At 49.5% G+C, this 21937-nt stretch overlaps 2 protein-coding genes across 4 annotated transcripts in view; one reads left to right on the forward strand and one right to left on the reverse strand.

The window, feature by feature from the left end:
* ADCY5 (adenylate cyclase 5) overlaps positions 1-10841 on the forward strand; it is a 150737-nt gene extending 139896 nt beyond the window's left edge. The window contains exons 18-21 of one of the 2 annotated variants that reach the window (XM_001917066.6): positions 1896-2159; positions 3297-3501; positions 6474-6598; positions 8457-10841. In XM_001917066.6, the coding sequence (XP_001917101.3) occupies positions 1896-2159; positions 3297-3501; positions 6474-6598; positions 8457-8585 (723 nt within the window). In that variant the 3' untranslated portion in view covers positions 8586-10841. The remainder of the gene's footprint in view (positions 1-1895; positions 2160-3296; positions 3502-6473; positions 6599-8456) is intronic. The other variant, XM_070243700.1, reaches the window with a different exon arrangement.
* A 6255-nt stretch (positions 10842-17096) lies between these two features.
* The window catches only part of SEC22A (SEC22 homolog A, vesicle trafficking protein), a 61238-nt gene continuing 56397 nt past the window's right edge, over positions 17097-21937 (reverse strand). The window contains exon 7 of one of the 2 annotated variants that reach the window (XM_023623146.2): positions 17097-21355. In XM_023623146.2, coding sequence (XP_023478914.1) covers positions 21155-21355 — 201 coding nt within the window. In that variant the 3' untranslated portion in view covers positions 17097-21154. 2 annotated transcript variants of the gene reach the window in all.

Here is a 21937-nt window from a genome sequence, read left to right on the forward strand (position 1 = left end):
TCAGTCCTCGGGAGAGCCCACTCTTGTCTCCCTCCCACAGTGTTGACCTTACTAGGACCAAAGAGAGGCTGTGGACCCCTGAGATTTCCTGCCTGGACAGGGCCCAACCCTAGAAGCAGCCGGCTGTGTTGGCAGCTGCCCAACGTGTCTTGGGGCAGAGTTCCCAGATGTGGCCACAGCACCTGGCCAGGGCCCTGGGGCTTGGCCTCTGTTCCCAGCAGTAGCTGTGCTCCCAGCGTCCCTGCCTCCAACCTCCACCGCCATTCTGCCTGATACTTTGGGCAGATGCTCTCTGGGAAGGGCATGTGCCACATTTCTGCCACCTGCAAGGCTGATGGAAGGAGCTGGAGTGCTCTTGCGTCTCCAGGAAGGTGGTCTCAGCAGGCAGTAGGAGCAGGACTGTGGGCAATCTGGTGCACTTTTAGAGGCAGATGGACCAGCTGGAGAGCTCCACCGGACAGCCTGCGAGAAGTACAGGGATTCCCACCAGACTTCTCCCTCTGGCACATTGGTTCCAGAGCCGGGAGCAAGTGGCCCTTATTTATGGGGAGGGGAGTGGTCAAAGTGTCCCACCTCACAGGAGCAAAGGTCACCTGAGCTGGAAAGCCAGGGTGAAGGTAGCCGATGCCCTCTGGACCCTCTAGGCACCTGACAGGAGCTTCCTCAGGCATGACCCCCATCCTTGTGGCCACGTCTCCAGTGGTTCCAAGAGGGACAGGCTGTGGGTCCTCTCACCTCAGGGGCAAGACTCGGCCTCTGAGCCTAAGGGTCCCAGAGCTTTCTGCCTTCCCTGCTGGACCCAGGTCCTACAGGCTTGAGTGGGTGTGACAGCTCCTTCCCCATGAGAGCCACCCCCCCACCAGGAGAGCCAGGGCCCTGAGAAGGAGTCCTGCCTGGCCCTTTGAGAGGTTCTACTTGCAGCCGAATCGAAAGGCCTCTACGCTGAGTTAGGGAAGGCCCAAGCCGGCCGGCTAGATCTTTTAAACGTCCCTGCTAGTGATACCTTGCCTACTGCCTTACCAAGACGGTCACTCCCAGTTAAAGGGGCCATTGTGTTTGTCATGGAAGGGGAGGAAGCCAGCAGACTCCACCTGTAGCCTCCCGCCCAACACCGTGTCCCATGAACGCCCTGGTCACATGGCTCCTTGCCCACCTTGGTGCGTGACCACCTCTGCACTTCAGCCCATGGGCCGCTATTGGCCTTGACCTGAGCGCTCTCCACTGTCCCTTTAACCTGAAGGGTGAGTGACCACAAACCCCAACTGCCCAGAGCCAGGACCTAAAGTAGGGGAGAGCCAAAGTCAGCGGTGATGTCTTGGGTGGCGCCTCGGGCCACCTGCACCTCCTGGCCCCACCTGGCTGCATCTGGCCCTGGGGCGAGTCTGCTCTCCTAGGAACCAGGGAGACAGGGCAGGGCTCTGAGCTGTTTCCCCTGGGGTCTGTCTGTTTATGTGATCTTTATCACACTGCTTTTCTGATTGTATTTCCTGATAATAAGAGGAAGATGGGAGGTTGAGGAGTACTTGGGTAGCAGGCGGGCCATCTGAGGGGTGGTTTTGGACCATCCCTTTCGCCTGCGGCCTCGGTCTAGTCTTGAGCAGACAGCATCCTTTTGGCTTTTGCTCTGGGACCTGTTTCCACTCGGGTTCCCTCCCCTAGGATCAACACCTCACGTGTGTCACTTTCCAAGAGGCAGGCGGGGGGCGGTCGGAGTCTTACAGATCTCTCTTTTCTGATGGTCAAAGTAATAGATGCTCTTTATAGAAAAGCTGCAAGTAGAGGCAGCAGAGAGGAGGGGAGAAAGCTGGGCCCACATTGGCATTTGCACGGATCGCACTGTCTTTTTCTAAGTGGCGCGTCGCTTGCCCCTCCTCTGACCGGGTCCTCTGTCTCAGGCCACAGAGGAGAAGGAGGAGATGGAAGAGCTGCAGGCCTACAACCGCCGGCTGCTGCACAACATCCTGCCCAAGGACGTGGCCGCCCACTTCCTGGCCCGCGAGCGGCGCAACGATGAGCTGTACTATCAGTCGTGCGAGTGCGTGGCCGTCATGTTCGCCTCCATCGCCAACTTCTCCGAGTTCTACGTGGAGCTGGAGGCCAACAACGAGGGCGTCGAGTGCCTGCGGCTGCTCAACGAGATCATCGCCGACTTTGATGAGGTGTGGGCGGGTGGGGGCCCTCGGGTCCCTGGAGCGGGAGGGATAAGGAGACGTGACGGCCCCTTTCCCCATCCAGATGTGAATGGTCATGTCAGGAGCTGACCGTGTTCCAGACGCTGTCCTAGGCACCTGGCATACGTTTCCTCCTCTATTACCATGTTACAGACAGGGAAACTGAGGCCCACAGACAAGTGTCTTGCTTAAGGTCACTGCTAGTAAGTGGCAGAGCTGGGGTTTCAGCCCAGGCTGTTTGCATTTGAAGTCTGTGCCCTCGGCTGCCCCCTCGAGGCCCTGCCTGGCTGACTCGCCAGCCTTCCCCCGTCACCCACCAACCCTCCTGTGCTATCTGGGGCTGGACAGGGCCCCAGGCTTGGACAGCCTAGTGTCTGTACCAGGGCTTTGAGAGAGTCAAGGAAGGAATTGTTCTCAGGCTCAGGGAGGAGGCAGGACACAGATGCAAGGCCCTGAACAGTGGAGGCAGAAACAGGCATTTCTGCATTGAGTTACGACACTCTCGTTGAGCACCTAGTGTGTGCCAGGCACTGGGGATGCTGTGCCCAATAGGGCAGTCTCGACTCTGGGAGCTCACCGAGGAGTGAGTGTGAGGGGACGACCCCAGCAGGAATACTCAGCCCGGGGCACGGAGTGCAGGGAGGAGACAGGTGGTGGAGCTGGACCAGGCAGTGTCGGAAACAGCCCACGAGACTCCTGGGCCGTGGGGTGACTGGAGTTGGCTGAAGTGGGTGTGGACGGGCCTCTAGCAGGTCCTGGAGACAGGAGAAGAGCGTCCCGCTGGACAAAGATGAGGAGGTTTCCTTGGGCGGGATGGGGATGTGAGTCAGCGAAGGGGGAGATGGCCACCAGCCCCTGTTGGGAGCGAGAGACCCAGAGGTGACTAGTGACCTGGCGCCAGGGGCTCTTGGCGTGGAGGCGGGCTCGTAGCCCACAGCCACTCTGCAGCAGCGAGTGCTGGAGGAGTCCTGGTTCTGTCGGGGAGCCTCTGGGCTTCACACTGAGTTGGTGATGGAGACGACCCCACTGTGTGACCTGGGGAGACACGAGGGGCCCTGCTCTGCACGTCGCCACAGACCTCAGTGCCCCAGACTTGGGGGTGACCCAGATTTGCCCTCCGTCCAGATCATCAGCGAGGATCGGTTCAAGCAGCTGGAAAAGATCAAGACCATCGGCAGCACCTACATGGCCGCCTCGGGCCTCAACGACTCCACCTACGACAAAGTGGGCAAGACCCACATCAAGGCTCTGGCCGACTTCGCCATGAAGCTGATGGACCAGATGAAGTACATCAACGAGCACTCCTTCAACAACTTCCAGATGAAGATCGGTGAGCCGGGCCCCAGGGAGTGCTGAGGGCTCTGGGGCTCCCCATCCCCCATGGCACATCCGTGACCCAGTCCAGGCAGAGGCTCACATTATAGCACGTTTCTGCCCACGGGGGACAGCATGCACACCCCTCACAGCGGAACCATCCTGGGGCCTGGAGGTGCCTCCTCTGTGTGTTGGTGTGCGGGTGACACATGTAGGACACCCTCTTCCTGAGTTCACACCTCTCCCACTCATCGGGGAGGCCTGGTTGGACCCAGGCTGTGCTTGCCCGAAAGGCTTTATAGGGGATGCTGTGTGCCAAGGGCACAGAACCTTCTGGTGGCTTCCTCACAGGCTTGACAGTCCCATTTATTTCAAGTAGTACTGACTTAATGGCAGTGTTTTCTTTAAAAGCGTTCTAAATTCATTCAGTGAAAATGAAAAGCAGTAAAATGAAATACTTATACATTATAAGTGCAAAATGTATAAACATGGTACAAGTCATTACATTTGCAAACTTATAAAAATATTGAACAGATATTCTACAAAATTGTTAGCAAAATAAAGTGAATTTTTTAAAAAACTAAACATGAAAAGAATCATGTAAAATTGACAATGAAATTATTACATTTCAACTCTTTTTTAAAAAAGTAATCTTAAAAAAACAAAAGGGGTCAGCAGGGTTATCACTGATTTCCAGTGGCTTCTGTGTGCATGTGAGCAAAAGCTTCCAGGTGCTACGAACGCTTTTCTAATCTACACAAATGGGGAGAGAAATGGTGGGGGTGGGGAGTTAAGTCAAGTCCACGTGTCTTCCCTGGGCTCCTTCTTTGTCAAAGGGCTCGGCGCTCAGCGATGGCTCGAGGAGCTTCTTAGATGCCGTGGTGTCGCAGGGTGGGGGCTGCTGCAGAGACAGCGGGGGGTTCCGAGCAGAGGCCCTGGCTCAGTGTCAGAGCAGTCAGGGCCATATTCTACTTGTGCAGGAAATCTTTGAACCAAAAACCTATATCACTTCTTTCCTGTTTATATTTAGTTTTGTTGTTTTATGACCCCAACCTTTTATTCTGACAACTTTCAACTCTACAGAAGAGTTGAAAGCATAGTACAGTGGAAACCCAGGTGCTCCCTCATTGCTCCACCCAACTGTGTCCACCACATGATTTCAGAACTGCCACTCGGAATTCGTTGCTCCATAACGTTCAAGGTGTTTCCCCAGTTGGCTTTGTCCCTAGCGTCTCTCTTACCAAGGCTGAGTTATTTTTGCAGTAGAAACTACTCTGTCCAGTGTCGCTCTCTTCCTCCTCTTGAGGGTTGTGGACCTAAAGAATGCTTTCTGAAAGAACCACCTTCGTTCTTTTCAAACTTTTAATGCATGATCAACTCCCTGGCTATGTCCCAAGCCATCAATGATTCCAATTTCAAATTTTAAAAAAAGCAGTTCACCAACAAAAATACTGGTATTTCAATTCTCAAAATTAACATATTAAACCAATATATCGGATTACAGACAATCAGTGTTGTCGCCATTAATGTCCTTGGCAGACCTTTGTTCTGGCCGGAGTGTGGTAAATTGGGCTCTCCCTGGATGAGCTGGCTTGTTGCAGCCTGTGGGCCCAGGGTGGGTGGACTTGACCAGGTTTTCGGTTTGCATTGGCTGCTAGAAAGCGCAGACCAGAGCCAGCGGCGGCTCTGCTTTAACTGCTCTGCACGCTGTGTTAACTCCACTCTGGGTTTCGTGATGGCGCCATTCTTATTTTCCTTTCATTCCATCTTTTCTCCCTGCATTGATTTGCATTTTTCTCCCGGTGTGTATTTTTGGGAGCTGCCTCAGCTCCTTCATTGGCCCGGGGCTGGGGATTGAGTGGCAGGTAGACACGCAGCTGGGCAGGCAGGCGGGAGCCTTGTGTGGCAGATCCCTGCCTCCAGACTCCGGAACGTCTTCCCTGGGGAGCTTGGCTTTTGGCCACTGAGATGGATGGTCCAGCCTTGGAATAGCGTGGTGCATACAAAGTTGCATGTGGCTCAACAGGACCAAAGAGGAGGGTCTCGGAGGGAAGAGTTTTGAGGATTGAGGACGTTTTTGACTGAGTGGCTCGAGGGGCCAATGTCGGAGCTTCTGCTGTATTTGTGGTCCTGCCTCTCACATACGAGAAACACTGAAGCAGTGATGAGGCTTAACAAGGCCCTGTGTGAGATAGACAGTTTCCATAATAGGAGGGGGTGCCCTGGGGCTTGGAGCCAGGGCAGAAAATATCTAGAGATGTCAGTTGAGGCAGATGCATCAGGGAAGCATTTCCTGGAAAGAAGGAGGGAGCACACTTCAGGTGGAGAACCAGCACAGCAAAGGCTCAGAGGCGGGTTGCTCGGGGTGGCCTGGGGTAAGACTGGGAAGGCGGATAGATGGGGGAAGATGTGCTAGCGGCGAGACAGAGAGCCCGTGTGGACGGTGGCAGCATTGCTTCCTGGAGCTTAGTCACTGCCCAGTCTCAGATGCTGGGAGGCAGATTACTTGGAGAGAGAAGAGACTGGTGGTTCAGGAGCTAGGTTCTAAGAACAAGATGGGGGTGCCCCTGAAGCAAGCAGAGGAGTGAGGAGGAAGAAAACGGCGAGTTCTGGTATGCTGAGTCTGAATTGACAGTGAAAACTTAAATGCCTCTGAGAGAGTGATGATTAGGGAAAGGCAATTGGATGACGCAAGAGGTCCCTGGAAAGCTTGGAGAGGGCAGTCCTGGCAAAGGACTTGCAGGAGCTGAGTGTTGACTGGTGGCAAGGACACGGGAGCAGTGGGTTGTGAACAGGCTCCTGTGGTCTTGAGTTAGCGGGCATTTAATAGGAGCAGAGAATGGGAGCCGCAGGGTTAAACACAGCCTCCGGCCTGCGTGTCTTCAGGGCGAGTCACAGGGAGGACCTGCTGGGTGTCGAGGGAGCAATGGTAACGAGGGCAGGTGTTGGCCTGAGCCCTGATGAGCATGCTGACTTCTGTCCCTGCAGGGCTCAATATCGGCCCCGTGGTGGCTGGGGTGATCGGGGCCCGCAAGCCTCAGTATGACATCTGGGGCAATACGGTGAATGTGGCCAGCCGCATGGACAGCACCGGTGTGCCCGACCGCATCCAGGTGAGTGCAGGCACGTCCACCACCCGCCTTTCCCACATCGGGGCCTCTGTCTGATGCTAAGCGGTCTTCCGGCAGGCCGCCCATGGTTCCTGGTCAGAATTTCTGCAGCCAAGTTTGAGGGCGATGGGGTGGTTGGCACTGATGTCTTAGAAACTTGGAGAAAGGGTTGTGTTTCATTCCCTCAGGACCTTGGACAGATCTTCAGTCTGGTGCAAAGCCCTCTACTGGCCACAGAAGGAATTGGGGGGTACTGGGGGGAGCGCGCTGTCAGGCCAGGAGTCCTAATACCACAACCCAGGCACATAGAAGGGGCGCAAAGACGGCCACAGGGAGCAGGATCTTGCCAAATGGAGCCCCCAGCACCCAGGCCCAGATCAGGAGCACCAGACAAGGCCACTGGTCCCTGGGATGGTGTCCCCCAAGGGCCTGGCCAGAGACCCAGAGACTTTTTCTCCTTCCTTCATCCTTTGCAAGCTGGCGCTGTGATTCCCAGACCTGTGCTCTTCAGCTGCTTTTCTTTGCTTTTCTCAGGCCCTCCTTGCAGGAGGCCCTTGCCTGGGCTCTGGTCCTGCACCCACACTCCCACCCGGTCCCCATGTGGCTGCGGGCAGGTCACTTAGCTTCCCTGGCCTTAGTTTTCCCAAGTGCGAACTGTGCTCTTTTTGTGGCCCTTTGCTCACACTGACACTGCTTAAGTGACCTCTAACTTCCCTTTCCTGCAGAGCCTCTGAAGCAACCCCAAGCATGGCCCTGGCCAGCTCAGCCCGGCCTGGCCGGCTTGTGGATGCTGTCTGAGGGCCTGGCCAAATGGCCTTCTCTCACCTCCATCTCTGCGCCAAGGGAAGAAGGGACAGCAAGATGGGAACTGTGGGTCCTGCAGGGAGATAGGGAGAGAAGCATGTGTGTTTGCAGAGCTTCTGACCTCACCCCTGACAGGTGTGAGGGACTCTGTCAGCACCACACAGTACCCCAGCACCTCCCCTTACCATTCACGGAATATACTTACTAACACAGCAGGCTCCCCTCCCAGCCACCCACCGAGCGATGCCTGGCCCCTCCCTCCCTCCCTGTTGACACCAGGCTCTGCAGGTGTGCTGTGGGGTGGTGGGCAGGGGAGTGCCGGTTCTGCTCAGAAACAGTTCTTGGATCATCCTGAGAGTGTTGGTCCACACTGCTGCTCCCACAACTCTGCTTTTCTCCTTTGCCCTGCAGTACGTAGAGTAATGACTACAGCCGCCTGCGAGTTTGCCTCTCTGTTCCAAAAGCTAAAGCAGCGACGGGCAGTAAGGTCTGGAACTGAATCTGGGCTCTGCCGCTGATTAGCTGTGTAACTTCAGGCAGGTGGCTTAGGTTTTCTGAGCCTGAGGTAAGAGTTCTTCCCTCCTAGAAAGAGTAAATGCGACAAGCAATGGTTCTCAAACTGTGGTGAAAAACCTGTTTCCAAAGATATTTCTGATCTGTCATGGAGTGAGGTCTTGGTACACACTGGCCACATGCTGGGATGTTGTCTGCGGCAGCATCACATTGCTGTGAAAGCTCCCGAGCACTTCCTCTCGGCTCCGCACTTCTCTTGTTAGGGAAGATGACGAGCAGTCCATGGACCACAGGCCACACTTTGCATAGCTCTGAAATAGCACATGTGAGGTGCTCGCCACACTGCCTGGCATGGAGTAGGTGCTGCGTCCTTCTCATTTCTGAGACACGCGTCCACGGACGAGCAGCTGTCTGTCCCCGGCAGCCCCGGCTGGGGAAGTGCTGCCCACCCTCTGCATCAGGGGTGGTAGGTGGCTCTGCCCCACGGCACATTCACGGCTCATGTCATCGATGGCCTGTCCTGTCTTCTCCTTTGCCTCCTCAGGTCACCACAGACATGTACCAGGTGCTGGCCGCCAACACTTACCAGCTGGAGTGCCGGGGTGTGGTCAAGGTCAAGGGCAAAGGCGAGATGATGACCTACTTCCTCAATGGAGGGCCCCCGCTCAGTTAGCGGCTGCAGCCCGTGCCACCAGGCAGCCTGGCCTCCAGACAGACGGAAATGGCTTCTTTGTGCGCTGGCCGGGCAGGTGGCAGCCTGCGCTCCAGCCCACGTGGCCGCGCCGGGGAGACGTTCCACTTTGACTCCCGAAGCTGCTCCTGCCTTTGCGGGCGGGCAGCGGCCTCCGTCCCAGGCCCTGGGGTGCCAGCGTCCTGCGAGCACCAAGCTGACCAAAGATGTTTCCCTCTGTAGAAGACTCCGCCAGACGCGATCTGAATCTTGAGTTTTCTGCCGGGTGCTGCTGCTGCGCGGGCCGACAGGAGCTGCCGGAGCGCTGGCGGGGCATGGCAGCCCGGTGCGATGGCAGCGCCGAGGGGGACACCTCGGCCTCGGGTGGGTGGGAGGTGGGCGCCACTCTGGCCCTGGGGAACCTGGGGGCCGCGAGGGGTCTGCTTTTCCACGTGAGCCTTTAAACTTCAGACAGAGGCCACGGCCCCTGCTCCTTGGAGGGGGCTTTGGGGCAGGAATGCCAGCTTTGGAGGGACTGTGGCCTTCATTGCCGTCCTCCTCCACCTACACACGCAGACTGTGCCCCTTTGAGGGGGAGGCAAGAGGATTCAAAGCAAGGAGTGGAGGTTCTGAGAAAAAGAAATATTTATTAAATAAAACAAGTTTCTGTGCCCTTCCTTAGACTATGCTAGTTGTATGCGTGTCAGAGACCCATGAGCAAACGAGGATGCCACTGGGGCGGGGGGGGCGGGGATCCCAACTTGTCTTTTTTGTATTTTTTATTTTGTATTATTGAAAACCTTGGAGATCTAACAAATATACCAAATTCTATATTTTGTAAATTCTCTATATTAGAAAACGGCTGTTGCACCGCGGGGCGTTTGTGCTCATTTGTACTATATGTATGTCGAAGTATGTGCTGGTGTGTGTGTGTGTGTGTGTGTGTGTGTGTGTGTGTCTGTTGATGCTGTGGAACTGTTTCTCACACAGGACGCCTGTTTCCCTCACTTCAGATGTGGCAGTTTTGGGTTTGCCCAGGTCCAGCCAGAGCAGTGAGCATGTCCTTTTGGGGTCCCATGCGTTCACATTAAGTAGGACGATGCAAGCACACATTCCCCCATCCCTTTAACACATACACGTCACTGCCACTAAGTAAAATGCAAACGGAGTAAGAAAAAAGCTTCTTTCCCATCTCAGGTGAGTTGGAACCGAGGGAAGCAGCCTCAGCGCTCACCTTGTCCCCTCACCTGCAAACCAAACAGAGAAAAGGGTAGAGCCCAGTTTCAGAGTCCATGGGGCAAAGCTGGCAGAAACTTTTATTTATTTTTGGTGAGGAAGATTGTCCCTGAGCTAACATCTGTGCCCATCTTCCTCTATTTTCTGTATATGGAACGTCGTCACAGCGTGGCTTGGTGAATGCTGTGTAGGTCTACACCTGGGATCCAAACCCGCAAATTCTGGGCTGCTGAAGCAGAGTGCATGAACTTAACCACTACACCACCGGGCTAGCCCCAGAAAATTTTTTTTTAGCAGAAATTGTTTTTGTTTTTTGAGAGGGAACAGTTAAATATACCAAGAAAAATATTCTATTTTTTATACCCTATGAGGGAGGCATTTGGAAAATGATATACTCTCATAGAGAGATATTCAAACAGAATCCCTGGGTCTTGTGCCCACATGTTTTCATTGCTTCTCAGGGCAGAATTATTCTCACCTCCAACACAAGCTTGCTGGAGGTCAGGTGGCAGCTGTATGCCAGCTGCAAAACATTACTTTGATGCCCACCTGCACCAGGTCTCACTGGACACTCCTTCCCCAATTTGAACGCAGCTCTGAGAAGCAAAGCTATGGACCTAAAACTGCCAGCCTGAGTGTGTCTGCTTTTGCTGCTCCCTCCTTTGAGTTCTGCCTGCCCCCTGGTGTCTGTTGCAGGGGCCGGCTTTCTCCACGGTGTTCTTCTCAAGTCCCCCTCCCCCGCATATCGCTCACAGTGGTGCTGGGGTTTCGTTTTGCTTCCAACCCGAGTAACGTGTGTGTGCTGAGTTCTCCCGTGTTCCCCCTATTGGTCGTGGCCTCCCCGGCCTCGTGGGGGCCCCTCCCCGCAGTGACTGGTGACAACGTGCAGTGCTGGCTCTTCATTCCCTCTAAGGGGTGTGCACTCTTTTTATTCCTGCTCTTGCAAAAACGGATACGATTATGATTTCCCATGGAAATTGAAAAGTCTATTTAAATAATTTAACTATTAAACACTTTCACTGATCATGTGTCCTGGTCTGATTTGTGGCTTGGGCCGGGGGCCTGGGCCTGGTCTGAAGAACAGTGCACTCAGCCCGTGGTGGGACCCTGGGGAGGGAGCCTCGGAGGGGCTCCTGAGCGAAGACAACATGTTGCTGTGCAGAGCACGTCGGCTGAAGACTCAGTCACGGTGGCAACAGGTGGGAGAACACTGGTGCCCTTGGCAAGAGGCAGCTCACTGGACTGAGGAGCAGGAGGCCGAGGAATGGGGGATGAGGAGAGGAACGAGGAGTGAGGGGACCAGGCGTGGAGGATGGAACCAGAAAAGATCCAAGGTCAAGGGAAGGATGTTTTAAAACAGGTGAGGCAAACATGTTTCTATGCTAGGGGAAACAAAGTTGAAAACACAAGCGAGAACACAGACCATTGCAAGGACCCCCATAGGTGGGACGGGAGGAGATGCAAGCCAGGGATGAACTGACTTGACCTGGATAGCTAACAGCTATAATAATAGCGATGGCTACCATTTATTGGGCACTCTGTGTGTGCCAGACACTGGGATAGCACCACACAAACATTATCTCATTTAATCCTCCTGGCATCTGCATTTCACTGATGAAGAAATAGACACAGAGAGGTTGACTTATTTGCCTAAGCCCACACAGCTGGTAATGAACAGAGAGGAGATTCAAAGCGGGGCTGTCTGCTAAGCCCATGCAGGCCACGTCATGCGTGCCCCAGGATTCCTCTTTCCCCCAGAGGAAGGGAAAGGTGGTAGGAAGGCAGGGGGCCCTTTTCAGCAGTTCCTGCCTGCTGCTCCCATCAAACACAGGGTTATATTTGGGCTCAGGAAATAAAGGCAGAGGGGCTTGGTCAAATTAAATTGAACACAAGTGAAAATGAAGGAGCCAGTGAAAAAGACTTCACTGGTTCATTGCAACAATGGCCACATGGGGACACAGATGCGGCAGCTTTGGCCACAGGCAGGCCGCCTGCTCCAAAGAGAATGGATGTCGTTAGTTCAAATGTGCCTGGTGAAGGATGTATTGTATAGAGCTAACGTTTAACTATTAGAAAATTAGAAAAGGAAACCAAACTTTAGGGGCTGATTGGCCTAAGTGGGAACCTCAGCTCCTGGAGAGCTCCACTCTGCTCTGCCTGGTAGAGACCAGGCCCTCAGGCAGGCCCATGAAACCACACACATGCACGTGTGCACCCAGTCCACACCGGGACAGCAAAGGAATGCAACTCAGAACATTTATAAGCCCTTCCCGTCTCCACTGAGCTAATCCCAGAAAACATATTTGTTTCTCCTTTAGGGATTTATACTTTTTTCCAAAAGCATATCCATACCTAGAATGTAAATTAGCAAAACATCAGCAAAGTCGCCATTGATACGTGGGGTGAGTTTTGAACACCGCTTTATGCCCTCTGACGGCAGAGAGCACTAAAACCAAGACCAGATCAGCCAACATGGGGATGCCTTGAGTATAGTGGGGGGTTAGCACCGTTAGCAGGAAGGCCCAGTGAAGCTTGGGGCACTGAGGAAGCTGAAGCTAAAGATTCACCAGGGAGCCACGTTACTTCCAGACTTCCAAAATTACAAATATGTTTACAGAACTTTTCCAAAAGCAAGTCTCACCTGAGTGGCATTATAGTTCAATGATGCCCAGAGCTATCGTTTTCAAATGATAAAACATGAGTGTTTCCCATAGTGCTGTAACGTGGCCGTGAGTTGCCAGTCAGCACAAAATGAAACTTCCCAATGCCTGAAAAAGATGCTGAGCTCACGTCTGCAGGGCAGGAAAGCATTCTCGGGTATTTGGATGGACAGTGCTCAGAAGTCACGCTGAGCAGATTCTCGCTGCCACCTGAACAAGAGAAGGGCAGCAGCAGGGACAAACACACTAGGAATTTGTCTAAGTTGAAACAACTGAACACCGAAGAGAACAAATACTGTACAGGTCATCTCCAGAAGGGAAGGAGTGACAAGGCTGGGCCGTGCTGGCCGTGCCACTTAGCACAGGGGTCAGCAGGAGAGTTGGGAGGGCAGGTGTTATCTGTGGAGGCAGAGGGGAGGGGAGGGTACAGAGAATACCAGGTCCCCCATTTGGACGAGCTTCACAATGTAGGAAGAGCTTTCACAGATATTTTCCCACTCTGCTTCCCCCAGGGCCCCTGTAGCTGCTCTGACACTCAGGGACAAAATCTGTGGCTCTAGCCCACAGGCCCTTCTGTCCAGCGTGCCCGTCTGGCTGGGTACTGATGATCTTGGCAAGAACAGAGGGCTTGACACTCCTCAAGGATGACAGTAGATGAAATGAGATCCAATTACTATGGTACTGTGGCTTTTCTTATCCTTCCACATTTTCAGTAAAGCCCTTTGGTGGGTTTTTTTCCTGTCTTGGGAGGAAAATTAAGATATTTGCTGTCCTCCTCTTGCCTATCTTTCCTTCTCATCTTCAGGGTCACTGCTTCGCAAGACAAATGCAAGAACAAAGCCAGACGAGGCCGTTGGAATGGCCAGTCTCCAAGGTTTCTTCCTCCTCTGACATTCTCCGATTCTGAATATTTGTGTAACTCTCTCCACTCTTCAAGTGCCAGACCTCACGTATGGCACAAACATAAACACAGTCGAATTAGGATTTTGAGATTTTAGAGCCAAAGGCAGAGAGACAAATGAAAGCATCGTGCCAAAGGGATCTGTGGGAAGATCACCTTCAAACCAAAGTCTGAAGCAGCCTTTGCTCCATCCTTCTCCAGACACCAACCCAGCAGCAGCAGGCGGCAAAGAGCAGTGCGGCCAGGAGGCCGTTCCCATCAAGGTCCTGACCCATGGAGTGCGGAAGGGTGGAGATCAATCTAAGTTCAAAGAGCAAGCAGAGGGTCCAGAAAGACAGGGGATGGGGGTGAGAGACCGCAAAGAGAAGGGAAAGGATTCGTCCAGGATTCACCCTCAGGGTGAAGCAGGCATCCTGTCCCCACTGGCTTGCCAGCCCCAAACCTGACCCACCCGTTTCTAGTGAGCAGAGCTGAGCCACCCCCTCCCTTGGCGAGCGTATATTCATCCCCAAGGCCCCTTTTGTATCACGGGTCTATTATGCTCATGAATTTAAAGAATTCTCACTGGAATTCATTAGGAGCATCGTCACTTTTCTCCCCTCAGCCAACTTCTAATTTAGACCTGCCTGGAATCTCTGGTTTGTCAGTATCTCTAGTTATTCTAACTTGGACTATTTTCCAATTTTGCAATATTTGCTTCTCTGCTTTGACTTCATCACTTAGCAAAAGTGGTACTTCCTGGCTCACATGAGTTTTGAAGTTTTCTTTTTTTTAGAGGAGTGTGTTTTGCTTCAGACTAGTCTTTTAAAAGCCATGTTGCATTTGTACTTTTTATGAGTCCCTTGAGCTCTCATATCCCCGGCATCTATATGATATTCCCATATTGCAGGTTGAAGGCTGCTGGCTGCCTTCCCCTACCCCTCACTTGCCATCAATGCACAGACCACACACACATAGACACTCATGGGGGCCCTCAGAGAGTGGTGTGCACTACGGTGGCCGCCATCCAAGAGTATCCACTAGATCAGATTAGAATGTTCAAAGTGAAGGATGATGGGGCCAAAGTGCTAGTGCCACGCTGGACAAGGCGAGGTCCCCAGAGGCACCTTCCCCATTTGACAGCACTCCAGTGCCTGGGAGACTGTGGGGTCCTGGAGAGCAGTCCACCGCCTCCAGGCTGTGTGACACTGGACAATTGGATCCTGTTTTCTTAGCTTGGGTGGGTTTTCTGAAGCTCACGTAACCTTCTGCATCTGATACAGAGCAGGCACTTGGAAAGCAAGAGTCTCTCAACTCCCCTCTCCTCTTTGACAGCATCCCCACCGCCCTGCCCAGAAGCCTGCACGCAAGAGCTTGCTGGAGACATTGCAACAGGACCCTCACTTAACTGGCGATTTCTGAAAAGCTTTGTGCAATAATTTATCATATTTGGGACATTTGCAATTTAAAAGACTCTTATTTCCTTGAAGGTAAAAGTAATGCCGAGACAGACCGCAATGCCGTGGACAGTGCTGTCCTAGCACTCCCTGTGCCAGGTTCTGCTCTAAGAGCTTTATATTTACTGACTCATTTAATACAATGCTTTGTCCAAGGTACTATTATAGTCCTCACTTTACAGATGGGGAAACTGAGGTAGCGGTCCCGTGACTTGCTGAGGTCACCATGCTAGTGGAAGAGAGCCAGGAAGTCTGACTTCAAACTCAATAGCTATTGAATATTGCATAGTTACCTTCTATTTTTTTGTTTAAATGTCTTCATTAAACAATTCTCTTCAGAGATAGGGACCACTTACAGCAGAATTTTCACGAGATTACTTCAGAGCAAAGAACCAGTCTTTCCTGGCCTTCCGCCAGAAAAAGCAAACGTAACACACGAATTGCCAGTGAGGCTGTAACATTCTAGATCCAGAATCCTGAATCCGCGAGTTAGCTTTATTACAAAGACGAAGCTGGATGCCTCCCTGCTCTAAAGTCTGAGGCACGCTCAAGGGTCACCATACCTCTTTCAGCCATCTGTCCTATGTCGCTGTTAGAGATGCAGGAATTTCAGGAAACTATTTTACTCAGTCTAGGACATCTCCTTTACAGGAGTTAGCACTGACCAGGTCTCTTTTATTAAAAAAAGCAATGCAGAGGGGCCGGCCCTGTGGCCGAGTGGTTAAGTTCGCGCGCTCCGCTGCAGGCGGCCCAGTGATTCGTTGGTTCGAATCCTGGGCGCAGACATGACACTGCTCATCAAACCACGCTGAGTCAGCGTCCCACATGCCACAACTAGAAGGACCCACAACGAGGAATATACAACTATGTACCGGGGGGCTTTGGGGAGAAAAAGGAAAAAAATAAAATCTTTAAAAAAAAAAAAAAAGCAATGCAGATTTCTTGTATATACATTTTCCAACATATATTCCTTAAATATTTGAACATAATTCCATGTTGTCTACCTTAATATTACACGATGGTTCAGAGATGAGTTCTCAGTAAGACTGATCTGGATTGAAATCCTGGTGCCACCAAGAGTTAGATTGTGACTGAGGTCAAGTCGCTTAACTTCTTCAGCCCTCAGGTGCTTGTCTGTGGAACAGAAAGCCTACGTAAAGGCTTTCTGTGAGGGTGACATGCTTATCACACACAGTGCCACCCCCACCCACGTCAGCTTTGTCTGTTCTCACTGCTGCTGTAACAGTATGAGCCCAGTGGCTGTCAGTAACACACACACACTCAGAATTTTCTTTCTGAGCCTCTGTGGCATAGAAAAACCTGCACCAACTTTGAGTCATTTAAACCGAATTGCAGATTTGAACGTGAGTCTGTCTCCTGACATGAAGGTGACACAGTGCCTCCCCCTGCCCCGGGGCTGCCATAGGATTAACTATGTGGGAGGGCCTAGCAGTGGCCCACAAAGGGGCTAACAAGCATTCTTATCATTAGTCCTGGGCACAGGAAGAATTCAAAGTGCAAGGGCAAAACATTGTTTGTTCACTTTTAGGCAAGGTTTTGACAACCCAGCTTCAAAGAAAGCATTGGCACAAAGCAGGCACCAAGGCAGAGCTGGGGTGGGGCTGCCAGGACCCAGTGCAAGACGGAATGTATTAGTTCTGCTTCCCACTGTGAGATGGAGACTGAATGTGCTTCTGCTGGGTGACGCTGCACTGCTGTGCTGCGGGACGCAGGAGTAAAGGGCAAATGTGAACCGTGGGCGAGGTTCGGCTGAAAATACGGTTTGTTGCCAAGGAAACAGCAAGGAACAATTCGCAAGGCTTGGGTACTGACTTCAGGAACTCTGAGAACTAAGCCTGTTCTCTCCTTGAGTTTCCTACAGCCTACAATTGTGCTGAGACTATTTATTATACACCGGCACTGCCACTGCAGAAGAAAACATGTGCACACGTGTCAACACCACTCACCGTTCACAAGCAAGGAGGATACAAGCCACACGGCTTCCCACACGCAGTGCTTTGACGCTGTGATCTCATTTGCTAAATAAAGTAACCCAGAAAGCCTGGCCACTGCAGGAAGCGATGTTACAGGAGTGGCAGCCGCAGACACTGCTTCTTTGAAAAGCCCAATTCTCAAACAGGAGGCTGCGAAATGCCAGCATTCAGCATAGTCCCAGAACACTGATCAACATGGCCAGACACCGCTAACCTAACCCCAATCAATCAGACCAAAAGAGTCAAATTCTCAGCTTTTATACACAAACTCATTCATAACCCTTGGGGTTGGAGGTGCTTCTTTTATTAACTTTCAGCTAGGATACACTAAAGCCAATTTAAATCAAAAATCAGGTTTGATTTTACCACAGCATTTTTAGGCAGAAAGACTCCATTTCCTTAGAGATGATGAAGCAGAAAAATACAAAGAAGGCTTGACCATAGAAAAAAGAACGCAGCCCTGAAGAGTGCCCTATAATTCGCGGTAAGGCCAAGAGTCCAATTTGGTCTGAGTGGTGACTGCTTTAGAAATAACTTATTTGTTGTTTTACCACATACTCTATGATAGTTCTAACTTGTAAACTGAACAGAGAGTCTCTTAAAATAATAACAAGAAAGGTAAAGACACACACACACACACACACACAATATGCTGTACACTTTGTTGTGTCTCTTGGAAATCCAACAGCTCAGGGTGGGTTCTTCGGTTACTTTGTAAACCTTTTGGAATAAAGGCCCAGCAACTGCCTTTTTGGTGGGCAGCTAGCCTCAGGAGGAGGCACTTCTGTGACCAGGTAAGGTCATCTGACAAATCTGGTCTCTGTAGAGCCTTGATAAATTGGTTCTCTAATGAGTGTCCAGACATGGCCTAACAGAAATGGAGCCATGCGTTTCTCCAGACTGGATTCCACTGTGAAAAAGATCACATTTAATACAAAATAAATGTGCTAATCCAGGGACAGCACATTCACTTCATATAAGTTATAAAATTACAAAATTAGGTAAAAGTTCTCCACGTCTCTAGGCATTTGTCTCAAATGGATTTTCAAGCTTTAACACAGTACTTGTTTTTAGCTTAGGATAAGAATTCTTACTTATGGGAACAAATCCTCTATTAGCCACACCAAAAAACACCCTGAAAAGAAAGCCTTTGAAAGCTGGTTAAAGTTGAGGATCCAAGGCACAATCATCTCATGCAAATATGCATAAAACTGCTGAGGATTTGTTCATTGCAGCATTTCACAGGACCCCCAGTGCCAGCACTGCCACCAGAACCGTCTGGAAGAGGTCTGCCCTGAGGACCTGTTTGCTTTGACTTACAGACAGAGCTAGGGCGATGTGAAACTTGATTCCCTTCTTCAAGCCTTGACTTCCAGGAAGTTCAAGAGTCCAATTTTACAGCTAATAAAAGCACAGTGTTTACCCTTCCTTCCATTTCCATTGGTCTTTTCTCCCCTTTCTGTTCATATTTCATTAATGTTATTGTATACACCTTTTCTTCGTATGCTGCTTCAAATTCTTTTGTGAAAGAGGCCAGGTATAAATACATTTCAAATACAGACCAAAAAAGCAAGCAAATATGGCAATTACTTTTAGGATATAAAAGAGAGTATCTTTGCTCTCATCGCACACCTTACAAAAACCAGTATTTCAAAATTACCTTAAGTAAGACAATATACACCTAAATTTGACAATAGCAGGCCTGAGCTCATTATTTTAAGAAGTCCCCAATTCCTTGATCTTACCAAGGGCAGACAGACTCCCTGAATATAATCTTAGTTATCTTTAGGTTTCCACTCTAGTGGAGGAGCCCAGGACTGAGAGATTGGAAGACGCGTGTGCTTCGCTCCGTGGCCCCTGGGGTGAGTCATTGTGATCTGATTGCCTGAGTCCCCTCCTTCACAGCAGGAGGAGAGGCACCACTCCCACACTACAAGTCATGATTAGCTGAAGGCAGACTTGCTCCTGGAGGTAAAAGTGCGGTATAAACGCCACACACATTAGAGGCCTGAGGGATTCTCTCTCAAGAGCTGAAGGACTTCTTTACACTCAGGGCAAAAATTTTTCGTTCCAAATTCATAGTTTCTTTGGCAACAACATGATAGAGGCAGGGAAGTTATATAAATACTCAGAAATTGCAGGCACCAAATAATGAAAGAAAGCATTTCTATACATAAAACATTATTTATACCTGTTTTCATTTTTTACATTAAGATGTAAACATCCCCTTCTCCAAAACAGCTGGTGAAAAAACAAAACAAAAACAAAAAATAAGCTTTTAAAGACAGCTGGTGAGTTTTCAAGTGTCCTGCTGAATAGAACCAACTACCAAACATTTTAACTCAATAATTCAACGATAAGGAGAGCCAACTGGTAAAAGAGCTATAAAATATCAATATATAGCAAAGTCACAATTAACCAGAATGCTCCAACCTCCTGGTTAATTGACTACTTACAAGAAAACTCTTACTGTTTTAACTACTAGTTTAGCAAAACCTTTCTAAATTGAACCACTTCACTTTCCCGGCTCGGAAACAAAATGCCAAACATAAATCAATTTTATTTTGATGATTTAGGGTCCTGTGATACCTTAGGGTATCTCTCAGATAATACATAATTTCTGTGCAGTTTTGTTAGAGGCAGAAAATTGAACTGGAGTTTCTCGTTTTAAACAAATCCCTGATATCATAAGCTTATTGTCTTCCTTTTGCCTCATTCTCCTGAAAGGAGACTGGAGCACAAGGCTCCTGGTTAAGCACCGTTGTACGGCTGTAGACACACCTACGTATACTGGCTCCGGCAAACAAGGTAGTTCAGTGACTTCACCCCCTGGACTATTCCTTCTACTTACTAAAAAGGTCCAGCAACATGAATTATAAGTAATGCGCCCACTGTTTTTCCAGATATCATGCTTTAATACCTTATGAATTCCTTGTTTGGAATTTTTTTTGTTAAAAAACAAAAGAAAATCACTCATGAAGATAATTTCAAAAACCAGGAGAGTTTTAGATTTTGCTAATGGACTCAAACTGTGCTTCCTATATTATTAATTCATAACTGCTTGAACAATCTTTATAATGTTATCAAAAACCAAGTAAGTTCTCTAAGATACTAGGTGCTTAACTCCTCAAAGCCATAAAATAGTAACAGCCGCTGGCAGGAAAGTCACCTTGGATTTTCTGAGCCCAGTTCCGTGTTCCCACAGGGCAGGACCCAGACCCCTGGTGGCATATAAGATGCTTTTAGGTGGTACACAGGTGGAATTAAATACTGCTGAACCAGAGTGAGTGTCATTCCCTTCACGAGTTTCTCTTATCCTTCTGCTTTAATTCTACAGAGTGAGCCCCATTTTGGTGCTGTCTGTCTCACTGCGACAGAGAAAACAGCAGGCCTCCTGGATTCGGAGCCCTGGCAGGCATTAGCATCCAGCTAGAACTTAATAACATTTTGCTGTAATTTTATTTATTTTGTAGTTACCTTTTATTTATGGCAAACTGATGCTGGTTTTCCATTTGGAGTAGAGATTAGTTTCTTTTAAAAATATTTTAAAATTTAAAAGATAAATAAGTGAATAATAGTATATTTACTATTCAAGTGATTGAAGTTTGGGAAATGATGGATACAATCTAACGAATGGTATTTTTAAGAAGTGATTTCAAAAGAAACTACAAGCATGGTCTAAATAGGAAACACATGTCAACATATTTTCAACACTTGTGATGTTCCAGAGATGAGCTTACCACAGCCTTCTCCTATGTCAGATGATTTCCAGAGTTAAGATTCAAGTAAAAGGAAAAAAGGAAAAAGAACCAATCCTACACCAACCCGGACTTCATAAACTCAAGGTACCATAAATATGCAAATAATCTGATATTTAGCAAGTCACTTGTTTTAAACATAAACTTTCCAATTTACTGCAGCATCTTTTTATTTGGTCTATACTAATGCCTCACAAAGGCAAATCCAGGTTGTAAAGCTCCTGCTTGGTCCTCAGAACAAGTACCACACCTATTTTTGATTCAACTCTTCAGAAGGATTCAGGCCTGGGGGCTGAGTCTTCCAATGGCGTCTGACTTCCTCCATTGTCAGGGTCCCGCAGAGAGAAGTAGTCTTCTCCGACTCTGAATAACAATCTAATGGCCAACACTCTTCTGAGAGGAGTTTGCCAAGCAGGTATTGCATGCTTCCAAGCATGCCATGCTGACTTAAAACAAAAAGGACAGTTGGAGAGAAAGAAAGCAGAGCTTCTCATTTGTGGTGAACAGTTTCTTTATCACAGTGGCAGTTAAGATACGCTCCCTCCTTTTTCCCCTGGAAGCCAAGGCAATACGTCTGAAGGATGGTGTCAAACATCATAATCAGGAGCCTTGCCCTGGGCTTGCCTTAGCCAGATCTGTAGAGTAACAAATGCTCCCACAGTCACGTGAAAGAAAAGCTGCCAGAGGTTGCGCAGTTCATAGAGATACATGTTGCATAGACAGATTAAGCCAAAAGTCAAAAAAGATTTGACGTTCCGCCAGCCGGTGTAGTAGACAAGTAGATAACACTGTTCAAAATATAAAATGAAAGATGATTAGGGATACAAGAAAAGAAACAGGCTTCTACTATAAAATTGTAACAGGCCATAGACTAAAATATGAGAGTGGAATAAGGGGATTTTTAATCTACAGATAACATAACATCTTCAAGATATTCAGCTATGAAAACTCTACAGTTTGAAAGGGAAATAGATTTTTCCTTTAATGTTTTTCATTTTTTAAAAGAAAAAGCATTTTGTATCATATTTAAAATGGACGTACAATTGGATGACTCTCTTACAAATAGGCTGGACAAATTCCTCAAGATGACCAGCAACTAAGAAGCATTCTCAAGGTATGAGGGGGTTCCATCTCTCATTCCCATCCCAGAAAAGTACAAAAAGCTCAAGCAAGCCATTTAGTAAAACAGACTCTTACATAACCTGAATCCGAATACTAATGAAGTCAACAAATATTTACTGATCCCCCATGAAGTGCAAGGAACTAAGCTAGGCAGAGGATCTGAGGGAACATTTGAGGGAGAATTCATTAAACAGATATTTATTGAGGGCCTGCTACAAATCAGGCAATGTTCTTTAGTTTTAAATAAA

This window comes from Equus caballus, chromosome 19 (genome assembly GCF_041296265.1).
Source record: "Equus caballus isolate H_3958 breed thoroughbred chromosome 19, TB-T2T, whole genome shotgun sequence".
NCBI classification, from domain to species: Eukaryota; Metazoa; Chordata; class Mammalia; order Perissodactyla; family Equidae; genus Equus; species Equus caballus.